General features: G+C 36.0%; 6 protein-coding genes and 1 long non-coding RNA gene across 7 annotated transcripts; 2 read left to right on the top strand and 5 right to left on the bottom strand.

Moving 5' to 3' along the window:
* Positions 1 to 945: 945 nt before the first annotated feature.
* Positions 946 to 2,873, bottom strand: LOC119075126 (lanC-like protein 2). Its single transcript, XM_037181512.1, has 8 exons — positions 2,634 to 2,873; positions 2,330 to 2,578; positions 2,115 to 2,263; positions 1,897 to 2,047; positions 1,694 to 1,828; positions 1,452 to 1,631; positions 1,250 to 1,396; positions 946 to 1,190 (listed from the first exon to the last, which is right to left on the bottom strand). The coding sequence occupies exons 1-8, from the start codon at positions 2,712 to 2,714 to the stop codon at positions 1,014 to 1,016; spliced, it is 1,269 nt and encodes a 422-aa protein (XP_037037407.1). The 5' UTR covers positions 2,715 to 2,873; the 3' UTR covers positions 946 to 1,013.
* Positions 2,874 to 3,610: 737 nt separating this feature from the next.
* Positions 3,611 to 5,724, top strand: LOC119075125 (copine-9-like). The gene is made up of 3 exons (XM_037181511.1): positions 3,611 to 3,682; positions 3,765 to 5,022; positions 5,088 to 5,724. Exons 2-3 carry the CDS (start codon positions 3,897 to 3,899, stop codon positions 5,711 to 5,713), a joined length of 1,752 nt encoding a protein of 583 aa, XP_037037406.1. The 5' UTR covers positions 3,611 to 3,682; positions 3,765 to 3,896; the 3' UTR covers positions 5,714 to 5,724.
* A 1,731-nt stretch (positions 5,725 to 7,455) lies between these two features.
* Positions 7,456 to 8,960, bottom strand: LOC119075130 (adenosine deaminase-like protein). The gene is made up of 6 exons (XM_037181514.1): positions 8,789 to 8,960; positions 8,596 to 8,723; positions 8,350 to 8,541; positions 7,971 to 8,290; positions 7,753 to 7,895; positions 7,456 to 7,697 (listed from the first exon to the last, which is right to left on the bottom strand). The coding sequence occupies exons 1-6, from the start codon at positions 8,843 to 8,845 to the stop codon at positions 7,506 to 7,508; spliced, it is 1,032 nt and encodes a 343-aa protein (XP_037037409.1). The 5' UTR covers positions 8,846 to 8,960; the 3' UTR covers positions 7,456 to 7,505.
* A 452-nt stretch (positions 8,961 to 9,412) lies between these two features.
* LOC119075123 (NADPH:adrenodoxin oxidoreductase, mitochondrial-like) lies at positions 9,413 to 13,190 on the top strand. The gene is made up of 4 exons (XM_037181509.1): positions 9,413 to 9,748; positions 9,954 to 10,110; positions 10,182 to 10,893; positions 12,665 to 13,190. The coding sequence occupies exons 1-4, from the start codon at positions 9,534 to 9,536 to the stop codon at positions 13,021 to 13,023; spliced, it is 1,443 nt and encodes a 480-aa protein (XP_037037404.1). The 5' UTR covers positions 9,413 to 9,533; the 3' UTR covers positions 13,024 to 13,190.
* On the bottom strand, positions 13,183 to 14,591 carry LOC119075124 (UPF0605 protein GA14893-like). Its single transcript, XM_037181510.1, has 4 exons — positions 14,448 to 14,591; positions 13,972 to 14,386; positions 13,723 to 13,900; positions 13,183 to 13,565 (listed from the first exon to the last, which is right to left on the bottom strand). The coding sequence occupies exons 1-4, from the start codon at positions 14,489 to 14,491 to the stop codon at positions 13,255 to 13,257; spliced, it is 948 nt and encodes a 315-aa protein (XP_037037405.1). The 5' UTR covers positions 14,492 to 14,591; the 3' UTR covers positions 13,183 to 13,254.
* A 1,776-nt stretch (positions 14,592 to 16,367) lies between these two features.
* LOC119075135 lies at positions 16,368 to 21,323 on the bottom strand. The gene is made up of 2 exons (XR_005087314.1): positions 21,284 to 21,323; positions 16,368 to 16,741 (listed from the first exon to the last, which is right to left on the bottom strand). It is a non-coding gene; the product is annotated as an uncharacterized LOC119075135 (long non-coding RNA).
* LOC119075133 (F-box/LRR-repeat protein 6-like) lies at positions 18,016 to 24,156 on the bottom strand. The gene is made up of 8 exons (XM_037181519.1): positions 23,338 to 24,156; positions 20,052 to 21,054; positions 19,816 to 19,985; positions 19,617 to 19,754; positions 19,338 to 19,505; positions 19,045 to 19,277; positions 18,846 to 18,980; positions 18,016 to 18,784 (listed from the first exon to the last, which is right to left on the bottom strand). The coding sequence occupies exons 2-8, from the start codon at positions 20,974 to 20,976 to the stop codon at positions 18,577 to 18,579; spliced, it is 1,977 nt and encodes a 658-aa protein (XP_037037414.1). The 5' UTR covers positions 20,977 to 21,054; positions 23,338 to 24,156; the 3' UTR covers positions 18,016 to 18,576.
* Between the last annotated feature and the right edge of the window lie 43 nt (positions 24,157 to 24,199).

Genomic DNA, 24,199 nt, shown 5'->3' with positions numbered 1-24,199 from the left:
TAGTAGCTAAGCATGGTACTGTTGCATCATGAACATGAAATAAATAAATAAAAATTAGTGGAAGGGCCTAGCAGGGTTAGCATTTTAAAATTGCGCCCAAAGGAACTAAAGCTCATGATACATCATTCGAAAGGTCTTGGCCTAGAACTACTTTTAGTGGAGTATCAAACTCCAAAATGGAGTTATAGTGGAGTTATTGACGAAAATGTGAATTTTGTTTTTCATTTATTTCTGTCTGGTGTGTTGACGTAAAAATATGTAAAAATTCTCAAAAAATGTCTGTATGGAGGAACATCTGCATTTTTTTCAGATTTTTTGGACACCTGTTTAAGGGAAAAAATTCAGAGAAAAATTCGGCGATTTTTTTTTTCATACGTTGGAGGTACAGAACTACCTCGGCATTTTGACCATTGATTGGTCTTATGGACTGGACATGTATATTACATAATATTTTCAGATTTAAAAAAATGGTAGAACACATCCAATTTTTCAAAACAATTTTTGAATGAATTTCTTCACCCCTAAGGAGGGGTCCAAAAATTCTGAAAAAAATCACAGATGTTACTCTCCATACAGACATTTTTTGTTACAGTCAGTTACAGTCATCGATAGATATAAATTACAGACAAAACTCACCCTCATGCCCAAAAACTCTCCCCAAGCGTGCTTTTTAGGGCTGATACTCTACCAAAAACATATGTATTCCAGTCAAGTTTCCGATCATAACCGTTAATAATCTGTAATTAGCAATTATCTGGAATTTGATTTTTGGGTCATGTTAGGGGTGTAAAACCTGTGGAAAATGCGTCCGCGATAAGCTTTAGTTCCTTTGGGGGCACTTCTTACATGCTAACCCTGCTAGGCGCATTAGCTCTTTCTTACTCGCATTCCACTCTTTAATTTGGTTTGCCGATTCATTCATAGAGTTAGCAAATAGCCCTACTGTGACTTCCTTGAATTCATAAGCCGTTCTGTGCTTTCATTACACAATTGTATTTGATAATGATGGATTATTACAATTGAAATGCAGGAAACTTTGGTGAACTGCCCGCAAAATCGAATAGCATGTATATCACTCCAGCTAATCCTTCGAATAGTGAGAGTGGTCGATCAGGTGTTGCTGTGCTAGCTGTTCCATAATCAAAGCACCATTGAACAAATATGAAAGCCTGTTCCAAATATTTTTCGTCCTGTTGACATATTAACATGTTAGTTGACTCGACTAAGAATTTTACAATCGCTAACTCACTTTCGTCTGTTCATAAGTAGCCATAAAAGCGTACGCATTACCAGCTACTCCATGACACAAACTATAACTTTTCTTCAGCACTCCCCTCTTCCAAATAACATCAGCCGACTGAATCGCGGCATTTAGATATTGGTTGTCACCAAATAACTGAAAATTATTACCAAAATAATTAATTTTCCTGCAGAAGTGAATACACAACTACTTTGTAAGCTTCCAGGAACATATATATGGCACCAGGAGCTCCATGACACCAATGAACCAATTTATCATCTTTGGACCCTAGTGATGATCTCAAATTTCCGGAAGAAAAACATTGACCTAGGAGCCAATCTACAGTCTTTCGAACGTATGTAATCTGTGCTGAATCCAGAAATGAGTGAGCCTGGGGTAATACACAAGTTATACGTAAAAATTCAGTCAGAATGTATTTATCAACAAAAAAACCTTCAGGAGAATGTACATAATTCCAGATATTCCATGAGCTGCACCAAGATAGCATTTGTCATGCCATTCATAGTACAGCACTCCATCGGAATCGGTTCTGTCCGTTCTTCCTTCATCTATCAAACGGTCAACAACCTAAATGAGTGGTCGACAAATTGTCCGTCAAATACATCTTCTTGAGTGTCTGTTAATAGGAAAATTACCCTTTTTGTGATAGTATCGTCGTTATACTGAGAAACCAATTTTCTCACTAGTAAGAGGGAGTAAAGGTAACCAGCTCTTCCATATAGGATTTCATTACAGATTGGAGTACTACCGTCTTTTTCGAAAACCATGTTTCCAAGTTCCAAGAGCCTATCATTAATGAAATATGAAATTGTGACATTTTATCTTCTCTCGCTCTCCCAACAAACGATTATACTTCTTCCAATAAAATTTTGCTTTTTCTGTTTCATTAGCTTCGTGATAAATAATTACTGCCATGGATAAAGGACCTGCATCACCAGCTAAGAATGACATTCGTTTTCGTTTCAATTTTGGTAAAATTCTTTCAATTCGTGCCAGTGATTCCTAGTAAAGAATAAATGAAATATCGAACCACCAATAAAAAACACAATTTATTTATGGGAACATTACTTGTTGTTTTTCCAATCTCTTTTCCATAAATCGTTTCGCTTCCACTTGGTTGACAGAGTCCGAATCTTGACTCAAGTTCAAGCTGGCAATCAGCCAATATAGTGCAACAACACCAGTCGTTCCGGTGTAAACAGAGTAGTCAGATCCATAGTCAATTGAACATTCCAATTTTATCAGATCCTTTTCAAATCGTTTGAGCAATTTGTTTGCTTCGGTTAATATATTAGTTTTAGTAGGAAGCGTTAAAACCTTGAGACAACTTTATGAATAGTGAAATTTCTATAAAAATAAATGCAAAATGTACCTTAGATAGGTCGGGAATGTGAAGATACTGATTGGTGTAATATCTATCTGTATTAACTCTTTCCTTCGATTCGTCCGTCATTACGAAAACGTTTAATTTTTGATAACAATTTAATTTGTTTGGTGCTATATCAGAAAATATAATGAAATTAAATAGAAAACTCAGAATGATATTTTCCCGGCTTGATTGATGACACTATTCGTATAAACAAAACTAATGTTGTCGTTGTATTTCCGAATTTCGAACATCGTGTGAATTACGCTATAATGTTCTTCAATATTTAGGGAATTATCGACAGTAACCTCCAGATATTGTGATCTTTTATTATGTATACAAACATGTTTATGTAAATGAAGTAAAAGATTTTTTAATTACTTGATGTCTGTTAAAGCTTAATTCATCCTTAGATCCTCATCAATATCAAACAAAATAAAATTGTTTTCAAACTCTTCCTTCATCCCATTTGAATAGTTCAACGCTTCCTAAATCATAGATCTAGGCTTACCAACGAAAATCCTTAATACCCTATTAAAATATAGGTGGTACTTACGTAAGATTTATATCTTTAACAGTTAACAGTAGCTTTATACTCACTGTACAATTACATAATCCTGTCACATACGGCTATTCATCTGTTATCGATAACGACGACCAAAAAATGCTTGCTTAAAAAATTGAAGTATTTACAAGATTTTAAATCAACAGATTAAAAATATTTTGATCGATGGAAGTAAAAGACCCGATAATAGTACTGGTCATGTGCTTGTCGTCTGTATAAGAGGTTGATGTGAAGCAAACTAAATATGCCACATTCAGGAGGTACAATTAATACCCAGAGAATAAGGGCTATAGCCGAAACCTTTAATGGAATATCCCTTATCATTTCCCAAAATCCTTTTTTCGCGGTAAAATTTGAAAAGGAGTTTATCACTTCGCTAATTCGCGATTATAGCAAATCTACAGTCTGAACATCTGCTATAATTGTTGACAGTTGGGCAAGTCCTTTTTGGTCCTTTTTCATCGTAACAAAGAAAAAACAAAAACAAAAAGTAAATATTTGTAGTTGTCATAAACAGAATTTCATTCATATTATTAAGATACCGTTCATTTACATTCCATGAATAAAACCAGTGGAAATGAGGGAACCGGCGCAATTTCCTTAGTCCGTATATTCTAATTCATCCGAAAATATGCTGGATTGATTTTACATGAAAAGAAATTTTAAGCTTGAACATTTTTCCGTTCTCGAACTGTTGCTTAAAGATGTTAACAATTCACGTTAGAGGAGGTGGAGGAGGCTGTATTGTGAAGGATGACAAGCCCGAAGTCGACAAGGATAAACCGCCTCCAAGGTCGATAGACGCCAAATTGATATCGAATGAAATCATAAAACCATTCGAGCCTCCGAAGTTCACTTCAAAACTGGAATTGACTTTAAGTTGCCGAAATTTGCTGAACAAGGACATTGCAACAAAGTCAGATCCATATTGTAAAATATCAATGATGGAATCGTGGCAGGGCAAATATTACGAAATAGCTCGCACTGAAACGATTGATGATAATTTGAATCCGGAATGGGTGACCAAAGTCATCGTCAACTACAACTTTGAAACCATTCAAAAAATGAAATTTGATGTGCGAGACCAAGATATTGGTGGACTGTACGAGTCGTTGGGAGTGTTTGAGACAACTCTATCCGACATTGCTGCCTATAGTGGTGGTCAGTTTGTTGGAAAATTAAAGGGTGCATCGATTCTGCGAAATTTTGGCGAAATTATCATCGTATCGGAAGAGGTCTCTAGTTGTAAGCAAATTTTTGATATAGAATTTGGAGCTGAAAATCTCAGAAAATTGTTGTTGTTCCGGAACAATGATCCGTTTTTGGTGTTTTATCGGGCAAACGAGGACGGTTCGTATTCAGTCGTTGCAAAAACCAACGTTGCTCAGTCAACTCAAAATCCAACGTGGAAGCCACTTGTCGTAAAAGCTAGGAATCTATGCAATGGCGATTTAGATAGATCTATTAAAATTGATTGTTATGATCGAAGGCGTAACGGAAATCACCAAAAAATTGGCACATGCTACACAACAATGAGAACTTTCGAATCGGCACCACTGAATCTAGTTCAAGGCCGAAAGAATTCTGGGTGCATAAAAATCAACCGGTTTAGTGTCAGGGAGGACTTCACGTTTTTGGATTATATTCGGCACGGAACACAGATTCATTTTGTGGTTGCTATTGATTTTACAGTATCTAACATCGTTCACACTGATCCCAAATCATTGCACTTTATGACCTCGAGTCGTTCGAATCCATACGAAATTGCTTTGCGTAGCGTTGGCGAAATTATTCAACATTACGACAATTCACTGATCTATCCTGCATTTGGTATGATAACAGTTGCTTTAAACAAAATAATTCCCAAAGAACTAATAGCAGTTTGTCTCATCCAGGTTTTGGAGCCAAATTACCGTCTGGTGAAATTTCACATCAATTTCCATTAAACGGAAATCCAGCGCATCCATATTGCAAAGGCATTGAAGAAATCATGGACCATTACCGAAATTGCTTAAAAACTGTCGAACTTTACGGGCCGACAAACTTTGCGCCAGTAATAAACAGCACATCTGCGATTGCAGAAAAGTATCAGGACGGAAAACATTACTTTGTTCTCCTCATTATAACCGATGGTATCATCTCCGATATGCGTCAGACGAAGCATGCCGTTGTGAGTGCGTCTTCTTTGCCTGTTTCAATAATTATTGTCGGTGTGGGAAATTCTAAGTTTGATCGGATGAAAGACCTTGATTCCGATATTTTTAAATTGACCGTAGATGGTCGTCAAGCTGAACGCGATATTGTACAATTTGTTGAATTGAATAAGTTTGTGACGAAGAAAGGAAGTACCACCGTTCGATCGCAAGCTGATCTGGCTAAAGAGGTACTTGCCGAAATTCCACAACAGTTGACAGGTTTTATGGAATCACGAGGACACAAACCTCAAATAGTCCAAGAAATGGCACCGGATCCGACGGTTATAGTACCAACAGCACCGACAATGGATATGTTAGATATTTAACCGAATTACCTCTTTAAATAATTGGATATTAGGGTGTAGCGAATGCTACCAAAAATTTAAGCTGCTCCTCAGTACATAGTTCCTTTAGGTTGAAAGTTTTTGATGTTCAAAGTATGTAAAGGTATGTAAAGTATGTTCAAAATTCCGTCTGCTAAAACTTTCAAGAAAATCGTCTTGGGCGAGTAGCGAGAAAGTCCACTGAGTCGAATCAGCCTTTTTACTATTTTAAAAATCGCTGCACCCTAAGGACTTATGTACGTGTTTTTTATGTATTTTTAAACCAGAAAGAAAGACACGGGGCTTATTCACAAACAGTAATGTACTTCAGGGAAATAAAATATGTGTCGATTACTGTGAGTGTATGTCTTGCTAAATTTATATTGTAAAATCGTTTTTGGTGACTGTGTAATATCCGAAATTTTCGATGTTGCTGATTTCCATGACCTTATGATGATAACAGACTGAGAGATAGACATGGCGATAGCACTAAAATTTAGTTACTGAGTGTTTGTGCTGCCGTGGTTCTAAATCTAAGATATATACAGCGAGTAACATGACATATCAGATCGTTGGCATCATAAAAGATCAATATAACGCTGTAATATCTTTAAAAATAAAAAAAATAAATTCTCGTCTATTTGGCGCTACTTCCCTATACCTAACTAGGCTAGAATTTTATAAGAAATTTTTAAATCAATTTTTAACAGATTTTAAATAAATTTTAATCAAATGAAATTTTATATTATTACAATTTTTTTCTCAATGTTACACAATGGGCACAAAAGATTATGAGTCATTTCGCGAATATTTATGTAATGAATGACATTCTTATTTTAGATGTATTAAATTTGATGTGAAATATATACAAGAATTTACCGGCAAACGGCTGATTTAGTCTTTCGATTTTTTTTTTTTGAATAGCACTCCAGTCGAAAGTTATTAACAGTAGCCATATACTACTTAAAAAAGTACTATCATTTCCATCTGCATTACCAATGTTCGGTCATTTACGTTTTAAATCAATTGGATTGTAATCGTTGCAAGTGTGACTGCTTTTCTCCTATTTTCTCCTTATGTAATTTTAATATATACATTACACACTTGTCACGAAGAAGTCGAGGCTTGCCGAGACTGATAGTGACAAGTGTGTACTCTATTTTAATAAGCGAAAACGGGACAACAACATAGACCTGAAGTGTAATTTTTGAATTATACTTCTAGTTAAGTAATTTTGACATCCGACCACCACGCGTATGCGATAAATGCTTTAAAATGTGCACTGGTTAGAGGTGTCGATCTGATCTATTTACGCTGGCTGCTCTATAAACTAATACAGCGAATATAAAGTCCCGATAAAAATATTTAACATGATTTTGAGTTCCCAACAAAAGAATTGGTTTAGGAGGTCACAGCTTGTAAAATCCATTACGAAACTCGGGTTAAAAATAAAAAGTCACGTTTTCATCTGATTGATTACCTCGGATCAACAAACTTCACACGAAAACTGGACTTTTCAATTGTTTTACCCCTTGCCATGTAAATGTCCTGTTCAGAAGTCCTTACCTTGTTCCAATAATTTCTTGTTATTGTTATTTTGGTAGCTACTAACTGTTTGGCCACCGTAAAATTTATACCAAATAGCAAGTTAATAAATACCATATTCTTTTCAGTTGAATAGATGATTGCACCCTTGTTGGACATCATTTGGATATTGGTTTGAATTAATTTAAAACAAACATTCCAACAGGAGATTCAATAAATTTAATTTTCCGGTGAAAAAAATCATCTAATTTCAATGTAAAATTTCCTGCTTAAACGAACTCAACTTATCAGACAGAGCTGTTTTTTCCACTTCGCTTGTAAACGAGCTCAGGATAGCATTTTCCGTCAATTGAAGTAAATCCTGCTTGGTCAAATTAAACGTATTATGTGCAATGAGTAACTCGTTCGAATACGAAGTATTAAATACGCCTAGGTCATCAGTCTATAATGTCAGGACCATTGTGATAGAGTTGGTAAAAAAAATTCTAAAAACTTACCGAAATCACAACTGGATGGTTCAGGTTGAATAACTCTTTAAAGTGATGGTCCTCATACGTTTCAACCGTTTTTGATAAGACATTGCTAGTTAGGCAACATTCCACCGGAATTTTCAATGATTTCAGCAATTTAAACTCTTCACCTAAAGCAAAATTGATGTGTGTCTATAGAAAATAATCCCTTTAGCTGATTCGCATTTAGTAACTTTTGTGCAAACCTTTAATGAAAGTACCATGTCCCAATCTATCCATTCCGAACTGAAGCATCTCTCTAATCTCCATCGGATTTTCAACTTCACCACAGTGCAGTGCCAACTTTAGGCCATTCGATCTTGCTTTTTCGAGTATCATTTTGTAATCATTAAACTTTCCATCTGTTGGTGAACCACTAAAATCAACACCGCAAATAATGTCTGGATACTCTCTTCTCATTTTGATGACAATGTCTAGATTTTCCTTGGCAATATTGCTTCCTTTCCCTCGATCGATAGATGGAAGCAATTTTACCAAAATTTGTGGGTATTTCGTGCGACATTCACTGAAATGAGAGTACAAAACAGTGACTATTTTATACGGAACAATGGTCCATCTGATTACATGATACTTGAAATTACAGCTCTCAGATAGTCTTCACATGTCGTCGCCTTTTGCAGAGGTCTTGGAGTTGTTCTCAGTTCCAAATAAATTACATTTTCTTTGCTAAAAGTTTCGATGACCATTACTGTAGCTAAAGATACAGCTTCAACGGTTTGCGTAAGTTCATGTGCATATTTAAACTTGGAAAAGCAACTATAAACAGTTTTCTAAATTAAAGGCTTCATGTGACCGAATGGATGTAGTTACGCTTTCAAATTGACGGGATCGCTCGATAGAATCTGATAGAACTGTTCATCAACTCTACTTCCATTCAGTACATTCAATGCCTGGAATGCAGCCTTATTTAATGATCCATTGAGATGGGCATGAAGCTCCTTAAAGCAATAATTTGAGGGGTTACGTGCATTCAGTGATCAAATAATGATTTGTGGTTCCTTACAACTTTTGGTATTCGTTTTATAAATTCGCACAGGTCTTCGGTATTTTTCTGAGCCATTTAACTAGGTGCACTGATACACTATGGTATACTTTCCACTGATATTTCTACCAAATTTAGATTTACACTCGATCGTACTGACCCAACGACAGAAACATTTTTCTTCGAATTTCACATTTTTATTCGAAAATAAACATTTAATCTTGAGGAATGTCAGTTGGACATTGTCCAAGTTATAGTGGTAATTAAGCTACCATTTTGAAAAGAAGAATTAACCTGTCACAGACATTCGACCTATTACTTCATTCGATCGAAGATTTTCAGAGATTGATTTCAAAAATCTTTTACTTCATTTGTTTTGAACATATTTTTTGCTATATAAGACCTCATTAGTCAGAGCTTGTCGGTTACTCTTGCTGTCGTTGTCGATAACAGATGACAGCCGTCTGTAACAGGTTAATGTAAATGATGCAATTTACACACCATTCAAGCTTTCGACCCAAAATCAGGTTCCGATTTCTGGTTCTATTCTGATTGGAAATTCTTTTTAAAATTTCTCGCGCTAGGTTTTTTCGATTTTGAACTAATAAGTGAACATTTTTCTTAACAGCTGATTTGGCAATGTCAAATTGGTCATAACAACTTTCTAAATTCATAAATTTCACTTTAATGTTTACAAACCTTCACCGACTTTATTTTGTATTTCATTCGGCAAGCATTATAAGACTAGACAGTATTTGTGAATACAATGCAACCGTTGCGATCAGTCGTCCCTAGAAACATCATAAATCATTTTAGAAAGACATTTGCAACAAGTGCCTTTAGTTCCGAAAATAAAAAGAAAGTTTGCATAGTCGGTGCTGGTCCGGCTGGATTTTACGCTGCCCAACATTTGATCAAGAACCTACCCAACTGTTATGTGGATATTGTGGAGAAATTGCCCGTTCCATTCGGGCTTGTCAGGTAAGAAGTAAATTATAAATCATTTGATGAACAGTCTTACTGCTGATAACAAGAGTTTCGATAATTTTATCGTTTTTGAGAGATAAAAATATGATTGGGGAATGATAACAGACCACAATTTTAAATGAAAATCGATTTGAGTTTTAAACAATGACTGATTTTTGTGTAGTCAGCAATACCCATTCACCATTCAAATTATTTACAGATTCGGAGTAGCTCCCGATCATCCAGAGGTAAAAAACGTAATCAACACATTCACAAAGACTGCTGAAAATCCGCAAGTGAGATTTTTGGGAAATCTTACCCTAGGGTTCGATTTTACAGTTCAAGATCTACGTGACCGATACCATGCCGTAATTCTGGTAATATTTTTTAGACTAATTGAATATTATAATAAAATGGCAACAATATCCATAAAAGCTTCCATTTACAGTCTTACGGAGCCGAAAAAGACCGTAAACTGAACATCCCAAATGAGTATCCTTCCAATGTTCTATCGGCGCGTGAATTTGTGGCCTGGTACAATGGATTGCCAGGAACCGAACAATATAAGCCGAACTTGAACGCACGTACAGTGGCTATTATTGGCCAGGGTAATGTCGCAGTTGATGTGGCACGCATTCTTTTATCACCGATTGATGTCTTGGCTAAAACAGACATAACACGTTTCGCGTTACAAACTCTGTCCGAGAGTAAAGTTGAAAATGTCTATTTGATTGGTAGACGGGGTCCACTACAAGCAGCATTTACGATAAAGGAGCTGAGGGAAATGACAAAGTTACCAGGAGTAAATATTCTGTGGCGTGGTGAGGATTTCGTTGGAATAAATGAAGAACTTCCCAATTTGCAAAGACCGCGAAAGCGATTGACGGAATTGATGTTGAGTAGTTTGTCGAAACAACAGCAACACGAGGTAGGGAAGAAATCATTTCTTCCAATATTCTTACGTTCACCGCAACATATCGATGGTTCGAATAATTTGGTCTTATCGATTAACAATTTGGTTGGACATTCTGCTGTGGCTACATCAGTTACAGAAACGCTAGAAACTGATTTAATTATGCGGAGCATTGGATACAAATCGATTTGTTTGGACAAGTCACTGAATTTCGACGAGAAGCAAGGCCTCGTTAATAATGTTGGTGGTAGGTTGATCCATTGTCCTGAAATTTCGACGACATGAGTATCGGCGACTTCCTGAAGAAACGGCGAGTAGTCGCCGTTTCTTCAGGAAGTCGCTGTTTCTTCAGGAAGTCACCGTTTCTTCAGGAACTCGCCGTTTCTTCTCGTCGTTTCTTCAGAAAGTCACAGTTTCTTCAGGATGTCGCCGTTTTATGTAAAAAGCGGTGACTTTCTGTGAAAACGATGACTTCTTGAACAAACGACGAGAAGAAACGGTGAATTCATAAGAAATAACAAGTTCCTGAAGAAACGGCGACGGAAGGTTCTAATCGTTTTTTCAGGAAATTACCATTTCTTCTCATCGTTTCTTCGGGAAGTCAACGTTTCTTCATAAGGCCAAAAACCAAATTCTATCGTCCTCTATACATGAAGTGCAAATTCTATCGTCTCTATACAGAAAGTCGATAATAAGCGATTTGGCGGTATCTTTTTGGCAGTAACTTTTTGGTTGTTGAATAGTATTGCTGTAATAATCTTTCTGTATTGAATACCAACCATAAGGGAGTAATCCCTTTACGAATTTTCATTGTACATAAACAGCGTTTTAACACGCCGAGCGATCCGGCCCATTGCCCCGGAGCGAAGCGGAGGGCCGCAATGCGAGCCGGGCGCCAGAACGGTGTCGGTAACTTAGGAGTTATTTTTTTTTTCTCTCGCATCGTGTCATAATTAGTCACATAAAAGTGTTTTAAGACGCCGAGCGATATGTTTCTGTGTTGTACTTGAGTTTTTTGATTTCTCCATATAAAAATGTATGTAAAATTCAGAAAAAGGCAGTAAAGCACAAAACAGAAAATGTGTCGGTTTTCAAAATTCAGGGCGTGTATATATAAAAAATGACACAGACTAATTATGACACGATGCGAGAGAAAAAAAATTAACTCCTAAGTTACCGACACCGTTCCGGCGCCCGGCTCGCATTGCGGCCCTCCTCTTCGCTCCGGGGCAATGGGCCGGATCGCTCGGCGTGTTAAAACGCTTTTTATGTGCAATGAAAATTGGTTTTCATGTTGTAAAAAGATGAATTCTGTAGTGATGAACTAAACTCCTTTACGTTAGATTTCGTAAAAGGATGAATTCCATAAGAACCAACAAAACGCCTTTACGGCGAGACGAAAATTAGAGTTGATTTGGGATCTCAATGTCAGCTGAATTAGTAATCTTGAGTTGAGATTGTCAACTGAAGAATTTCTTGAAATCGAAATTTCATCTCAAATCAAGAATAAGCCACTGTACGTAGATTTTATTCATTTAAAATAAAAAAAAGCTTTTTATTTTATTTGTTTTAGTTGCTTGCAATCAGAGATTGAACGGTGAGATGCGTTGCTTCTGAAAGTCGTTGTTTCTTCTCGTCGTTTCTTCAGGAAGTCGACGGTTTCGAAGAAACGGTGACTTTCTGAAAAAATGGTGACATGTAATGACGGCTCTTCAGATTTTCTGATGAAACGGTGAGAAGAAACGGTGACTTCCTAAAGAAACGGTGACATCCTATAGAAATGGTGACTTCCTGAAGAAACGATAACTTCCTGAAGATTCGACGAGAAGGAACGGCGACTATAGTGGCCGGTTCTTCTCGTCGTTTCTTCAGGAAGTCACCATTTCTTCTCGTTGTTTTTTCAGTAAGTCACCGTTTCTTCAGGAAGTCACCGATACTCATGTCGTCGAAATTTCAGGACAATGGTTGATCCAATTTACGATGACAAGAATCGTTTTTCAATTGATTTATTTGTGCAGGTCGTGTGCTTAAGAAGCAGTTAACGGGAAGCGATAACTCCATTGACGACATTGAAGACAAATTCGAAAAAGGATTGTATGTTAGTGGATGGCTAGCAACTGGACCAACTGGTGTTATTTTAACAACAATGAACAATTCATTTTCGGTCGCGCACACCGTATGTGAAGATTTTAAAACGGGAGCAATTTCTTCCAGTGCTACTAAGCCGGGGCTGGACGACCTATTAGGAAATAAAACTGTTGTCACATGGGACGGATGGAATCGTATAGACAAAGCTGAAATCGAAGCCGGTAAAATACATCAAAAGCCACGGGAGAAGATTGTTAATGTTAAAGAAATGTTAACCCTAGTTTCATAGTCGGGTCTCGGCGGTTATTTTTGTTAAAAATATTTTCTATTTTGTTATGGCGATTTTTGCTCAGGATGATTGTTAGATTAGAGAGATCTGCTATATCCAAAATAACGAAAGTTAATTTCCATATTGACCGTTACATCACATTCGAACAAATAAATCAGATCTAATGAAAACCATGAATTTTATTTAGAGATGATCCTAGCTACAATATCCCAAGAATTCCGCATCAAATATTTAATTTGAAAATTGGCCTCTCAACCAACGCTTTGCATCCAGACTATCTGCTCCATATGTTTGACCAAACCTGAAAACAGCTCCAGGTACATGACCGCCATAGTTTGGAAGTAGTCCAATATTACGATGGTAGATTTGATGGCACGATTCACTCGGAATTGACGCTCCAACGCCTGTATGTACAATTGGTGCCCATTCGGTGCTTTTGTGATGATTGAAATTATTTGAAAAATCACAAAGAGCATCGTTTGTTATACGCTGGTGATCCTTTCCGAATAATGGCCAGGCGAATGGCTTGTGACCAGCATTACCTGAAATTTCGGAAGAAATTTAAATTTGAAAACTTTGAACTTAGTGAAATTATGGTTACGTGTTGAATAGGACATTTTTCTTCTAAACAATTTTATTTAAAAGCAGACACAGTTTGTTTGTCTCGGTTACTAAGCAATTTTCGACTGATTCACTCACCAGACTTCAAATATTTCTCTGCTTCTGAGTTTTCCATAAAGAACGGTGATGTTTGCTTAGAGTATGGAATTGTTGGTTCTGATGGAAGTTTGCTCTGCGCCACCTCAAGATCTCGTACAACTCCCTTGCATTCCGGACGAACACTGGTTAACGGTAGTCTGTATGGATTCGTTGTAAGCTAAAAATTGTCGATTTTGTAGACGATGCAGAGTGGATAACAAAAACAACATTCTAAAAATAATGACTCACCAATCTCTCCCCTAAGCTTCTACCTTTGACCGATTTCTGTTGCAATGCTCCACGATGTCTCAAGACATTGCGTTTTCGTCTATTTTTCAAATTATCCATTTGAAATTCAGCCAATCCTTCTGTGGCTGCCACAAAAAAACGCTGTCCACAATTACCATTAATTCTGGGAACGAATCCTTCATACCCTGGTATTATCGGATATTTATAAATTGTGTCGCCAGAATCTCGTTCATGCTTTTTTACAATATCGATCTCTTGGAGGGTAGGTCTTTCTATGTGATAGTCATCAACGGTACGATCGGATAATATTAGATTTTCAGAGTGACCAGCGCACGGATCGATTAAAAGTTTATGTGTTTGCGAACCGAAAGTTTCACCAATGCGGTATTTGTACTGAGGACAGTAACCAGAGTAACTGACAGAAAATTATAGTTATAAAAATAAGTTCTATGGTGCTAATCGTTTTAATATTTTACCCTGGAATGAAAGAGGGCTGCTCGGTCTCTAGGTTGGATAACATCTTAATGAAAGTTTTAATTTTGTCTTCAGGATCGAGATAAACAAACAATTTACTTTTGGTGGTTTTGTTCTAATGCAACGCTACTAAAACAGTCAATTAAACTCAAGTTCCTTTGATCATTACACTCTGTTATCCACTTCCGACAAAAATAAGTAAGAGCATTAAGCATCGTTAGTGTAAATCATATTTTTGCGCAAGATCAGCCGAATGTTAAACCTAGCCAAATATTAGATCCGCCAAAAAACCCTGAAGAGTGAAAGTGTGACGAAAGTCCATGTTTCTACTTACAAAATAACTGATATCGCTGAGGGTGGCTCATTCTGCGCCTCAGCGCAAATGTTTTATCAACCAAAAATTGACCCAAAAAATTTAAGAAAGAAAATTTTAGATAAAAATTGCTCCACAAAGTGGCAATTCTATTTTCAGTAACTTTAAGTTAACTTTACCTCAAGTTTTAAAAAATAATTCCTTACTTGACATACCCCATTGGAATGATGGAAATGGTACTTTTTGTGTGTTTACCAACCTCGGCTACGCCTCGATCGGCAAATTTCACACATTTCCACCATTTGCCCCATTGTTAAGTATGTACTATTAGAAAACGAGTGGAATTTTTGGAATTGAAAAGTGGAATTTGAATTTGTATGATACATTTTTGGAGTTGTTTCCTCCTCGTCATTTTGGGTAAATTCAATGATTGCAAATGATAAGAAAAAAGTCGGATCATTTAAAAGACAAACCGTTGAACCGTCGACTGTCAAAATTCCTAGCATCAGAGGTATGTCCTGATCCTGATTCCTTAACAACAATCGAGGGAACCGAAATTCAGCCAGCCGCAATCATCTTCAGTGTGTTAAAAAGTGAAATGACATTGAAAAATTCACATTTTTAACATCAACTTAAAATTTGATTTGTTCAGAGGTGATAATACCCCTTTGAGAAATTTTATTTGAGAAAAATCACTTTGCTGACTTGAAAATTGTCGTGAAGTCGCCATCTCGAAAACAGGCTAAATAGTTAGAACACTCATACTAAGTCTTCACGCTTTCCATATTTTATGTGGCTTTGATAAAAGGAACGTAAATAAAACGTTTTTAGAAGACAAATTTATGAAAATGAAAACTGTACTTTCTTTGATTATACTCTATTTTGGAGTTGGCGACTGCACGACAATTTTCAAGTCAACAAAGTGATTTTTCTCACACGAAATACATTGAGTGGGGTATCGTTAGATAGGTATGGCCTCTGACTATAACATACAAATTAGCTTCGATCAAAATATGTCCACTCACTCAACCTTTGTGACAAAACGGTTTCAGAGAGATGGATGAAATTTCATGAAATGAAAAATTTTGTATGGGGAAGGAACTGGTCCGATTTTACTGAATGCTGTTCTGAGCTCCCTGAGGTTCCTGAATCGATGTGCGTTCTTTGTTTTTGGGTGCATTTCGGAAAAACTTCTTTTTTGTTGAGGAGGGGCGTGAATATAAAGTGGTGATAAATTGGGGACTAAATGCAGAAATATAAGAAATTTTGTTTTTGAGAAATTTTAAGGAATTTTGACAACGCGTGTGGAAATTCACGCTATCCGCGGTATCCTGGATACCGGGAAGTTTTCAGAAAAATTCTTTAGATACCGGAAAATCGAAAAAATCGGGAAAAATATGTGGCGAAAAATCAAATTTACGATTTTAGATACCGGGAAATTTGACTCGGATACCGGGAAGAAAACAAAATTTCCGTACGCGTTTGACAAAGTTGAGACAAAGTTGTAGTCCCCGGCAAAAATGTGGAATACTTAGAGCGGAATAATGTTAAGTAAACAGCTTATGATATTTCTACATCTTTTTTTAAACAAAACTTTATTTATTCAATGTTTTATAAATCTATCTGTAATTTCTTTTTAAACTCTTCATCATTTTATATTCTTTTTTTTTGTTTTTAAATTATTAATTTTTTACATCTTAAAAATCTCAAATATTGCGCTTTAAAAATGTACAATATCAATGTATTTTTATGCTTCCATTCATAATAAATTTTTTTAGTCATTTAGATTAATGTTTTTTAATTAAAAATTTTTATAAATTAATTTAATTACTAGATTTTTATAAATATACTTTTGTTTCATTATTTAATTCATTTTTTTATATAATTATTATACTGTTGTTATACGCACATTTTAAATCCACGTACACATTTACATTCTTCGTGTTACACTTTAAATGAATGATTTGCCAATTTTCAATTAAACTTTTTCTTTATTTTTTTTAAATTTTTGTTTCTTCGATGCGGCTCGCTTCAAACAAAAAAAAATCTGATTTATTTTTACAAATTTGGGTTGTGATCCTATAACACGTCTTTTACTTCAAAATAATCAAATTAATTTCACAAAACAAAAATGTCCGAAACATCTACTGAATTGAACTGATAGATAGCATCACAACACCTACCTAATATAGGCACCGAATTGATTTTAATTTATACTAAAATGTATTTCCATTTTATTTAATACTAAAATACTAAAATGTTTTTGTTTTGTTTTGCTTTTTGTTTGAAACAACACATCTACCACTCATTTTATGTAAAAACCATTTTCCTTTTGTTATAAATGTTGTAAATCTTGCGATGATTTGTACAAAGCCCTAACGCTAATAAAACTCGTTATTTAAAATGTGGTCTAATTTAATCGAATGCTTCGAATGTCATTTCAATGTAAAAATCGGTTGTACGGACATAAAAAAAGCTCAATGAGAAGAAATCGTTAACTCGTTAGAATTTGTCTTTACTTAGACTAGGAACACTTGAACTGATTCGATCACGATTGTATGTGTAAGTATCGACTAACCTCTTTTATCAACTTTCGTTCTAACTATTCGTTTGCAGGACAGAAGATCAAATTGATTAGTGGCAACATTGAAACAAGGGACGACGCACAATTTCAATAGCTTTGACTCTAGCATTACAAGATGATGTTAGCTGTCAGTTCAAGTTTCCACAAATTTTATAGCATTCGCTAACAAGTGAAAGCTCTTCTAATCGAAATAACTTCATTGCGCTTTGAATTGAAAATTTTTCAAGAGATATTTAACACAGCGACGGGAGCGTTTTTGAGAGATAAAGAAAGGACGCTACATTTAACTACATATCGTACACAGATGTGTTTTAAGACTTAAACATTATACCATTCCATAAACAAATTGAAGCTTTACAACACGTACACAAGAAACGTTTAGCAGAAATTTTATACAAATTGTTCGTCTACTCGCACGGTATTTTTCATTTTGTCAGATTGTTTGGATATGAAATCGATTTTTGTCATGAATTTTTCGACATTTTCCTAGCGAGGAAAAGGTCAGTTTACTGCGGAGCAAATATTTTAAACATGCTCAGAACGGTCGTGCGATTTATAGAACGTTGACTCGGTCAATTTCGATTAATTAATGTTAACACAAAATAACCAAAAAACGAAATGTAAAAAAAAATATAAAAAATTATTATCACGGAAGTTAAAACAAAAAACTTTCTTGCGAAATCATTTCTCGACTAACGTAGTGATGATGATGAGTGCGACTTGAAGTATAACTATCCTGACAGCAATGTCAAATTGCGTGGTAAAACCATTCAAAGACCTTCATCATCATTTATATGAACGAATTTTATTATGAAAAAGGTGGGAAGGATCAAATTCGAAAAGTCATTCTGAGAGGATGGTCACAACTCGAAAGATGTTCCACTTAAAATCGCACGTTTTCTGATTTACGAATCTGAGTCAAGACCACGATAAAGAACGTAAACCAATACCAAAACTCTAATAGCTTTCAGGCATCACGCATAGAACGGTGCGACGTAATTTATCGTATTTTAACCTACGGTTGGACGCCTAATAAAAATTGATAAAACGATCACTTTGACTCAGTTTTCATTGACTATTTATACGCACTAATTCACATAATTGCGTTGTTACTTACAATCTAAATTTGTGTACGAAGAACTTCGTCTTCAAAAGGTGTGCAAGCATTTCGAATTGGAGTTTCATCCCTCAGTGGAACATTTCGCTGATCGTTTTGTTGTGTTCCATAATTAGTCTACGAATCACTCGATTTCGGCACTTTCAGCGTAACACCGAGATTATCACGAAGTTCTTTGATTTCAGTTGTACCTTGTAGCAAACGTTTGAAACCGCGTGGCAGTCCTCGACACGACGACAAATTTATCGAATTGAGATCAACGCAATTCGTCAGTATCTCTTTGACCGCTTCCAATGACACAGAAGATCCACATAAGTTGAGATGACTGAAAATTGAAACAGTTTGTTAGCTCTACGTTTTCATCACTGCGATCAGTGAAAACCTACTGCAATGGTGACTCGGAGCCTTTTTCAGCTATCGCCCGTATTGCATTGTCCAATGGTGTTTGTACATTTGCCCATGCCAAATCGAATTCAGTGAGACTGTGCGCCCATTTCGATGCTATTAATTCTAGACCGCCACTGTAACACATATGAATTCACGATAAAACATTTTCACGATTTACTTTCAGTCTAAACAACTTACCCGGTATCTCGCGTTACCGAACAGCCAGACAGAAATAAATGTTTTAAGTCCCATGTGGGCAATCGGATCAGACTGTCATGTGTCAGTCTAGCACAACCTCTAACATCTAGCAATTGCAGTTTTGTACTTGTTTTTAGAATTCTTTGAATGAAATCATCGTTTATTAGCCGAGATTCATCAGCCAGCGATGCGATTGACAGTTCTTCCAGTTCCGGAAAGCCAGGCGAATCCATCTAAGGAATAATATTTCAAATGAGCACAGACGTTTGGTGTGAATGGCTAATGCAATTAACCTGTTCCTGGAGTGTAGCCGGACTAAGTGTAATGTGCGAGTTCGTTATCCGAAGAACTTTAAGCTTTTGGCAGCCCTGCTGAAGCTTTTCTATGTGCAGAAATCCGTGAGATGCGGCTATTGTGCTAACATTGGATAAGTCCAAAAGCGTCAAGTTTGGACAGTATGTCTGAATTAACAGGAAAATAAATTAATTTTTATCGAATAAACCACATGTGTGGCAGACGAATAAAAGGACGATTGAAATTATCGTTTAATGAGAATAAATGGTAGGTCTTACCGATAATGCTGTGACAATTTGTGGAACGCCAGCTAATTTATTGTGAGCCAAGTACAGGTGAGTCAATTTTTCGCCCATCGTTTGTATTGAGTGGCACAGTGATTGTAAACTCACTGTGCTTTTGTTGGTCATTTCAATCTGTTAAAATCAATCGATTATTTCCACCATTAAAAAATATGAAAACTTTAATGAAACTCACATTTATGGAGCTTAAGTCTAATCGTTGCAGGGATTTAAACTGTTCTACAATGAATATTAAATGCTCAGATGCGAACCCCTTCCATCCAGCTAGTGAGAGACCGACTAGATCCGGACAGGAATTGGCCAAAATAGACAGGACACAGTCAATATTAGTAACTTTCCAATTTGCTGTAAAAGAAAGTTGGTCAAATTAATGACAAATCAGGCACCGACACTGTGATCTAACGTTCATACCTATGTTCAGATCTTTACAGGATTGCATACGATTTTCGATTAGCCATTTCAAATTCAGTTCGGTGCGCCATTTCTCTTTCGTCCACGCCGAAAAATCGAGACTGTGCCAGAGTCTCGGTGTAACGGACACTTGATTCCACTGTGAACACACTTTACCCAGACGAACCAATGCGGGCAGACACCCTTCCTGATTGACAACATTTTCGAAGATCTTAAGTAAAATTGGCTCGGGAATCATTAATCCCCAAGGAGACTGCTCTTCCGGTTCTTTTTCCACCGTTGTCGCTTTATTATTATTTACACGTCGTGGTTTCTTTTCATAGCTGGAATCGTCACTATCTGATGTGTTCTTCGGTTTTGATTTTCTCGATCTTTTGCGATTTGATTTTGCCACTTTCTTGCTTTTCGGCGCCGGTAAAACGGTTAAGACTTCGGACTTTTTCAATTTCAATTTTATTCCAATTTTGTTGTCAGTGATCTGACTTTGATACATTGCAACCAACGCCTTTCGTTTCGGTTTGGCCCGAACTTTGGTGGTTTTCTTTTCCATTGCATATGCTGCCGGTTTACCGGTTGGATGCATGCTACCGTTCGGTACACGTTTGACTTTAACGGGAAGCACATGTTGTTTGGGAGATTTACTACATGACGTTTCCTCATCAATTCGATTAGGTGGTCTTATGTCAGGATTCGGCGCCGGTACGGTATTCGAAAGGTTATCGGTTTCTCGTTCTGTTGGAGACGATTTGTCTGGTGATTGATTGGTTGAACCATCTTTTGGACTGATTATATTTTTTATTTTAAACTTTAGTTCGCCTTCGTCACTCTCACAATTATCAGAAAATGTGTACACACTATCAGCTGGAGGCTTAGCGTCATTCAGTGTATCCGTTTCGGAAAATCTACTCTCGGAAGATTCGTTCATTATGTCGTGTTTTGTTGTATAAGGTGAATTAAACGGTTCCTTTGCGGTTAATGCATGCTAATGTTTGAGCTGGTAGATCTGTAAAAGAGCGGAAAACCATGTTATTGCTGATTTACGTGACATGTATTTCACCGAGACATTTATGTGTATATTATGCTGGCTGTACGGAAGTGTAATTGTACATTACTTACCAATGGGACAAATGGTTAAAATGACACTTTTTGCCTGTTTACCGACCTCGGCACACAAGAAGTTCCATTTTCACCATTTGTCCCATTGGTAAGTAACTCATAAACATGATTTCAACTTTTCATTAAGAGTTATATCGTCAAAACATCAGGTAATTTTTTTAAACTTTGGGAACAAGTGGTCTCTCATTTTTATGAGTGATAGCTCGATGGATACGTCTTTCAATTCTACAAAACACGTATCTTTAACTTTATCAAAAAAAAAATCTGTAAAAAGCGCTCAAAAGTAAAGGCATGTCAGAGTGGTACCGAAAACAGTTTTTCGGCAATAACTCAAGAAAAAATTATTTAAAATTGTTGTAATGTTGTACGAATGTCGACCTTTGAAAGACCTACATGTAGAGTATACGCACTCTGGCTGGTGCGACTACATCCACGAGAGTTATGACTAAAAATTAAGTGAATGTTCCGAAAGTCCGCCTTCCCTGCAGCTTCGATGTTCCACGGAACTGAGTATAGGGTGTTGTAGCTTCACCTACTATCGTTCCACATATAAATGAACCCAGTACTTTTGTGCTGCAAGCGTACAGAAGTTTTGGAAAAGAAAAGTTGGTGCCAAAATGTATATTTTTTTCTTCTTTCTGGGGGCCCAACTACTGGAACAGTGTCTGGAACGGTTATACGGTAGTCATTTTTTATCGTTCACTATTCTTTTACCTTATCAATACCAATACGCTTCGCTATGTCGCGAATATATGTCGTTAAAGCAGATCCAATGTTAGTAATAACAAGGGAAAAATTATTAAATTTTTCTAGGAGGATTTCAGTCAAATAAAGTGTTAGCGTATAGCACATGACCTCAGGAGTCTGGAACAGTAATTAGTTTCTCAATATTTGCTACGCGACAGGAGTTTGGAAAAACGATTTGATCAAGTGGGAGCAAACGGTTCCCAGTCATTTATGTGGAAAGATATTGGGTGAGGCCAGCTACAACAACGTGGAACATCGAAGCTGCAGGGAAGGCGGACTCTCCAAACATTCACTATATTTTTAGTAATAACTCTCCAAGCAGTGCGTGTACTCGAACTGTTGCTCTTTCCAAGGCCGACATTCGTACAACATTACAAAAATAATTTTTTAAAGATACGTGTTTCCTAGAATTGAAAGACGAATCCAACGTGCTATCACTCATTAAAATCGGAGACCGCTTGTTCCCCAATCGCCTGAAGTCTTGGCGATATCACTCTTAATATAATTCCCTCTATACACTAAACATTATACAAATAAGTTCTCTCCAACGCTTGGTATTTTTTTTTGCGTAAGGGCCAACGTAAATAAACAATGGGTAGCTACAAGAAATCACTATTAGTATATAGGTTGCGTATTTCGTTGAGACTTCAATTTTGTAAATTTTTCTCTAGCTTTTGATGCTACAATATCACAATTTCTGCATTCGTATATCTGAAGCCACTCGTGTGCTTCAAAGATTTGAATGAATTTGATAATTTTGTGCGCATGAAACAGGTAAATATTTTTAAATACTTTTCTTTACGAAACCTCATGCAACATACCCAGCCACTTTTATGTTATTATGTCCTATACTCTTAAACAATGTGAATTCGACGAAAAACGCTGCGGGAGCGATTTATTTAAATGTAAAATTCCACTGTTAATGTGTCAAGTGTAAAAGCTACGAAGAACTAGCTGTAGTAAATAAAGTGAATTACTAAGCAAATCTGACTATACTTTCGAATAAAGTCTTCAGAGTTGTTGATCGAAAACACTTTTGTAATATTGCCCATTGATATAATGGAATTATTCCAAAGACTAAAATGAACATGTAAAGGTTACCATGTAAGAGTATAGTACACGTTATGAAAAAATCTCAACATGGAAAACAGGGAAAACACCGAACACTTTCATCTTATATAAAATGAGAACAAAATTAACGATACAACACAATTTTAATCATAAAAAAGGTCAGAAAATATAAATGAAAAATTTCGTCTATTGAAAGTAAATGCGGCAGTGATAATATGAAGTTTTTTGTGATTTTTTTTTTTTATTTGTTGATGTTACATGGTATGCCTACATATCAGAAAAAAAATACATGCGCGGCAACCAAAATAAATAATAATAACACGAATCAAATAAATAAAAATAAAAGTATCACCTCTCGTTTCCACTCGATCGACTGGCAATGTTGCATTTCATCTACCAAAAATGTCATAAATTGTAAACACAACACAGTAAAATTGACAGCACCCCTCAATTTTTCATTTTTTCACCGATTTTCACTTCAATTTCTCTTAATTTCACTTTATTGCAACAATAGTTTTGGTCTAAATTTCCTTTTTTCACAACATTTTCTAATTTCAATCCACTCGAATAGTAAATATTACACAATTTTAATTTACTAACAGAAAAAAAAAACTCCACAGCAACAATTTATTTTTCTGAAGTAACCACTACATCGATATTTTTACTGTATAATTAACAAGTTCTTTCTCTCTCTCCCCCCTTCTGCATAGGAGAGGATATTTTTCAATAGGCTATTCTTGCTTTTTCGTTTAAACTCACACAATTTACTGTTCCATTGAGTATGTATATATGTGTTGTGTATCAAACCCGAGTTTCGTGAATACATTCGTCAAACGTTTTTATATATGGAAGTTTCTAATACACACACAGTTTTACATTGAATGTATGAAGAAAAAAAAACTTCATTCGTTTGTTGTCTTAATTATTTTTAGGTCAATTCAGGCGTATATATCCATTTCCAGTTATTGCACTTAACAATTACTTTATCATTTTAACACAATCGAAACACTTGATAATGTGAAACAATTTTTCCACCATTCCAATCACTTTCAATCCGAAAAACAATGGTCTTATTCGATTATTTACATCGATTCAACGCGTAGCCGAACTAAACGAATGTACAAGTGAAGTGAGGTGCTCTGTAAGGTTTTGGCCTTGCTTCTCTGCTCTGCGCTTCTTTTTTGAACATTTCAAACGCGATTCGGAATTTCTCT

This window comes from Bradysia coprophila, unplaced genomic scaffold (genome assembly GCF_014529535.1).
Source record: "Bradysia coprophila strain Holo2 unplaced genomic scaffold, BU_Bcop_v1 contig_187, whole genome shotgun sequence".
Taxonomy (NCBI): domain Eukaryota; kingdom Metazoa; phylum Arthropoda; class Insecta; order Diptera; family Sciaridae; genus Bradysia; species Bradysia coprophila.
Note: the sequence above shows the minus strand (reverse complement) of the source record. Positions and strands in the feature narration are given on the sequence as shown.

What these genes read in the sequence shown, in the direction of transcription:
- LOC119075123 (XM_037181509.1), top strand. Translation starts at nt 9,534, where the DNA reads ATGCAACCGTTGCGATCAGTCGTCCCTAGAAACATCATAAATCATTTT. An exon ending in GATACCATGCCGTAATTCTG is followed by an intron (nt 10,111 to 10,181) that starts GTAATATTTTTT and finishes TTCCATTTACAG; the next exon opens with TCTTACGGAGCCGAAAAAGA. An exon ending in CCTCGTTAATAATGTTGGTG is followed by an intron (nt 10,894 to 12,664) that starts GTAGGTTGATCC and finishes TTATTTGTGCAG; the next exon opens with GTCGTGTGCTTAAGAAGCAG.
- LOC119075130 (XM_037181514.1), bottom strand. Translation starts at nt 8,845, where the DNA reads ATGGCTCAGAAAAATACCGAAGACCTGTGCGAATTTATAAAACGAATA. An exon ending in TAAAACGAATACCAAAAGTT is followed by an intron (nt 8,724 to 8,788) that starts GTAAGGAACCAC and finishes TATTGCTTTAAG; the next exon opens with GAGCTTCATGCCCATCTCAA. An exon ending in ACCATCCAGTTGTGATTTCG is followed by an intron (nt 7,698 to 7,752) that starts GTAAGTTTTTAG and finishes CTGACATTATAG; the next exon opens with ACTGATGACCTAGGCGTATT.
- LOC119075124 (XM_037181510.1), bottom strand. Translation starts at nt 14,491, where the DNA reads ATGTTATCCAACCTAGAGACCGAGCAGCCCTCTTTCATTCCAGG. An exon ending in CAGCCCTCTTTCATTCCAGG is followed by an intron (nt 14,387 to 14,447) that starts GTAAAATATTAA and finishes ATTTTCTGTCAG; the next exon opens with TTACTCTGGTTACTGTCCTC. An exon ending in GAAGCTTAGGGGAGAGATTG is followed by an intron (nt 13,901 to 13,971) that starts GTGAGTCATTAT and finishes GACAATTTTTAG; the next exon opens with CTTACAACGAATCCATACAG.
- LOC119075126 (XM_037181512.1), bottom strand. Translation starts at nt 2,714, where the DNA reads ATGACGGACGAATCGAAGGAAAGAGTTAATACAGATAGATATTACACC. An exon ending in AGAGATTGGAAAAACAACAA is followed by an intron (nt 2,264 to 2,329) that starts GTAATGTTCCCA and finishes ATTCTTTACTAG; the next exon opens with GAATCACTGGCACGAATTGA. An exon ending in ACGATACTATCACAAAAAGG is followed by an intron (nt 1,829 to 1,896) that starts GTAATTTTCCTA and finishes CCACTCATTTAG; the next exon opens with GTTGTTGACCGTTTGATAGA.
- LOC119075125 (XM_037181511.1), top strand. Translation starts at nt 3,897, where the DNA reads ATGTTAACAATTCACGTTAGAGGAGGTGGAGGAGGCTGTATTGTGAAG. An exon ending in ACTGATCTATCCTGCATTTG is followed by an intron (nt 5,023 to 5,087) that starts GTATGATAACAG and finishes TGTCTCATCCAG; the next exon opens with GTTTTGGAGCCAAATTACCG.
- LOC119075133 (XM_037181519.1), bottom strand. Translation starts at nt 20,976, where the DNA reads ATGAACGAATCTTCCGAGAGTAGATTTTCCGAAACGGATACACTGAAT. An exon ending in TAGACTTAAGCTCCATAAAT is followed by an intron (nt 19,755 to 19,815) that starts GTGAGTTTCATT and finishes TGATTTTAACAG; the next exon opens with ATTGAAATGACCAACAAAAG. An exon ending in TCGGTAACGCGAGATACCGG is followed by an intron (nt 18,981 to 19,044) that starts GTAAGTTGTTTA and finishes TATGTGTTACAG; the next exon opens with TGGCGGTCTAGAATTAATAG.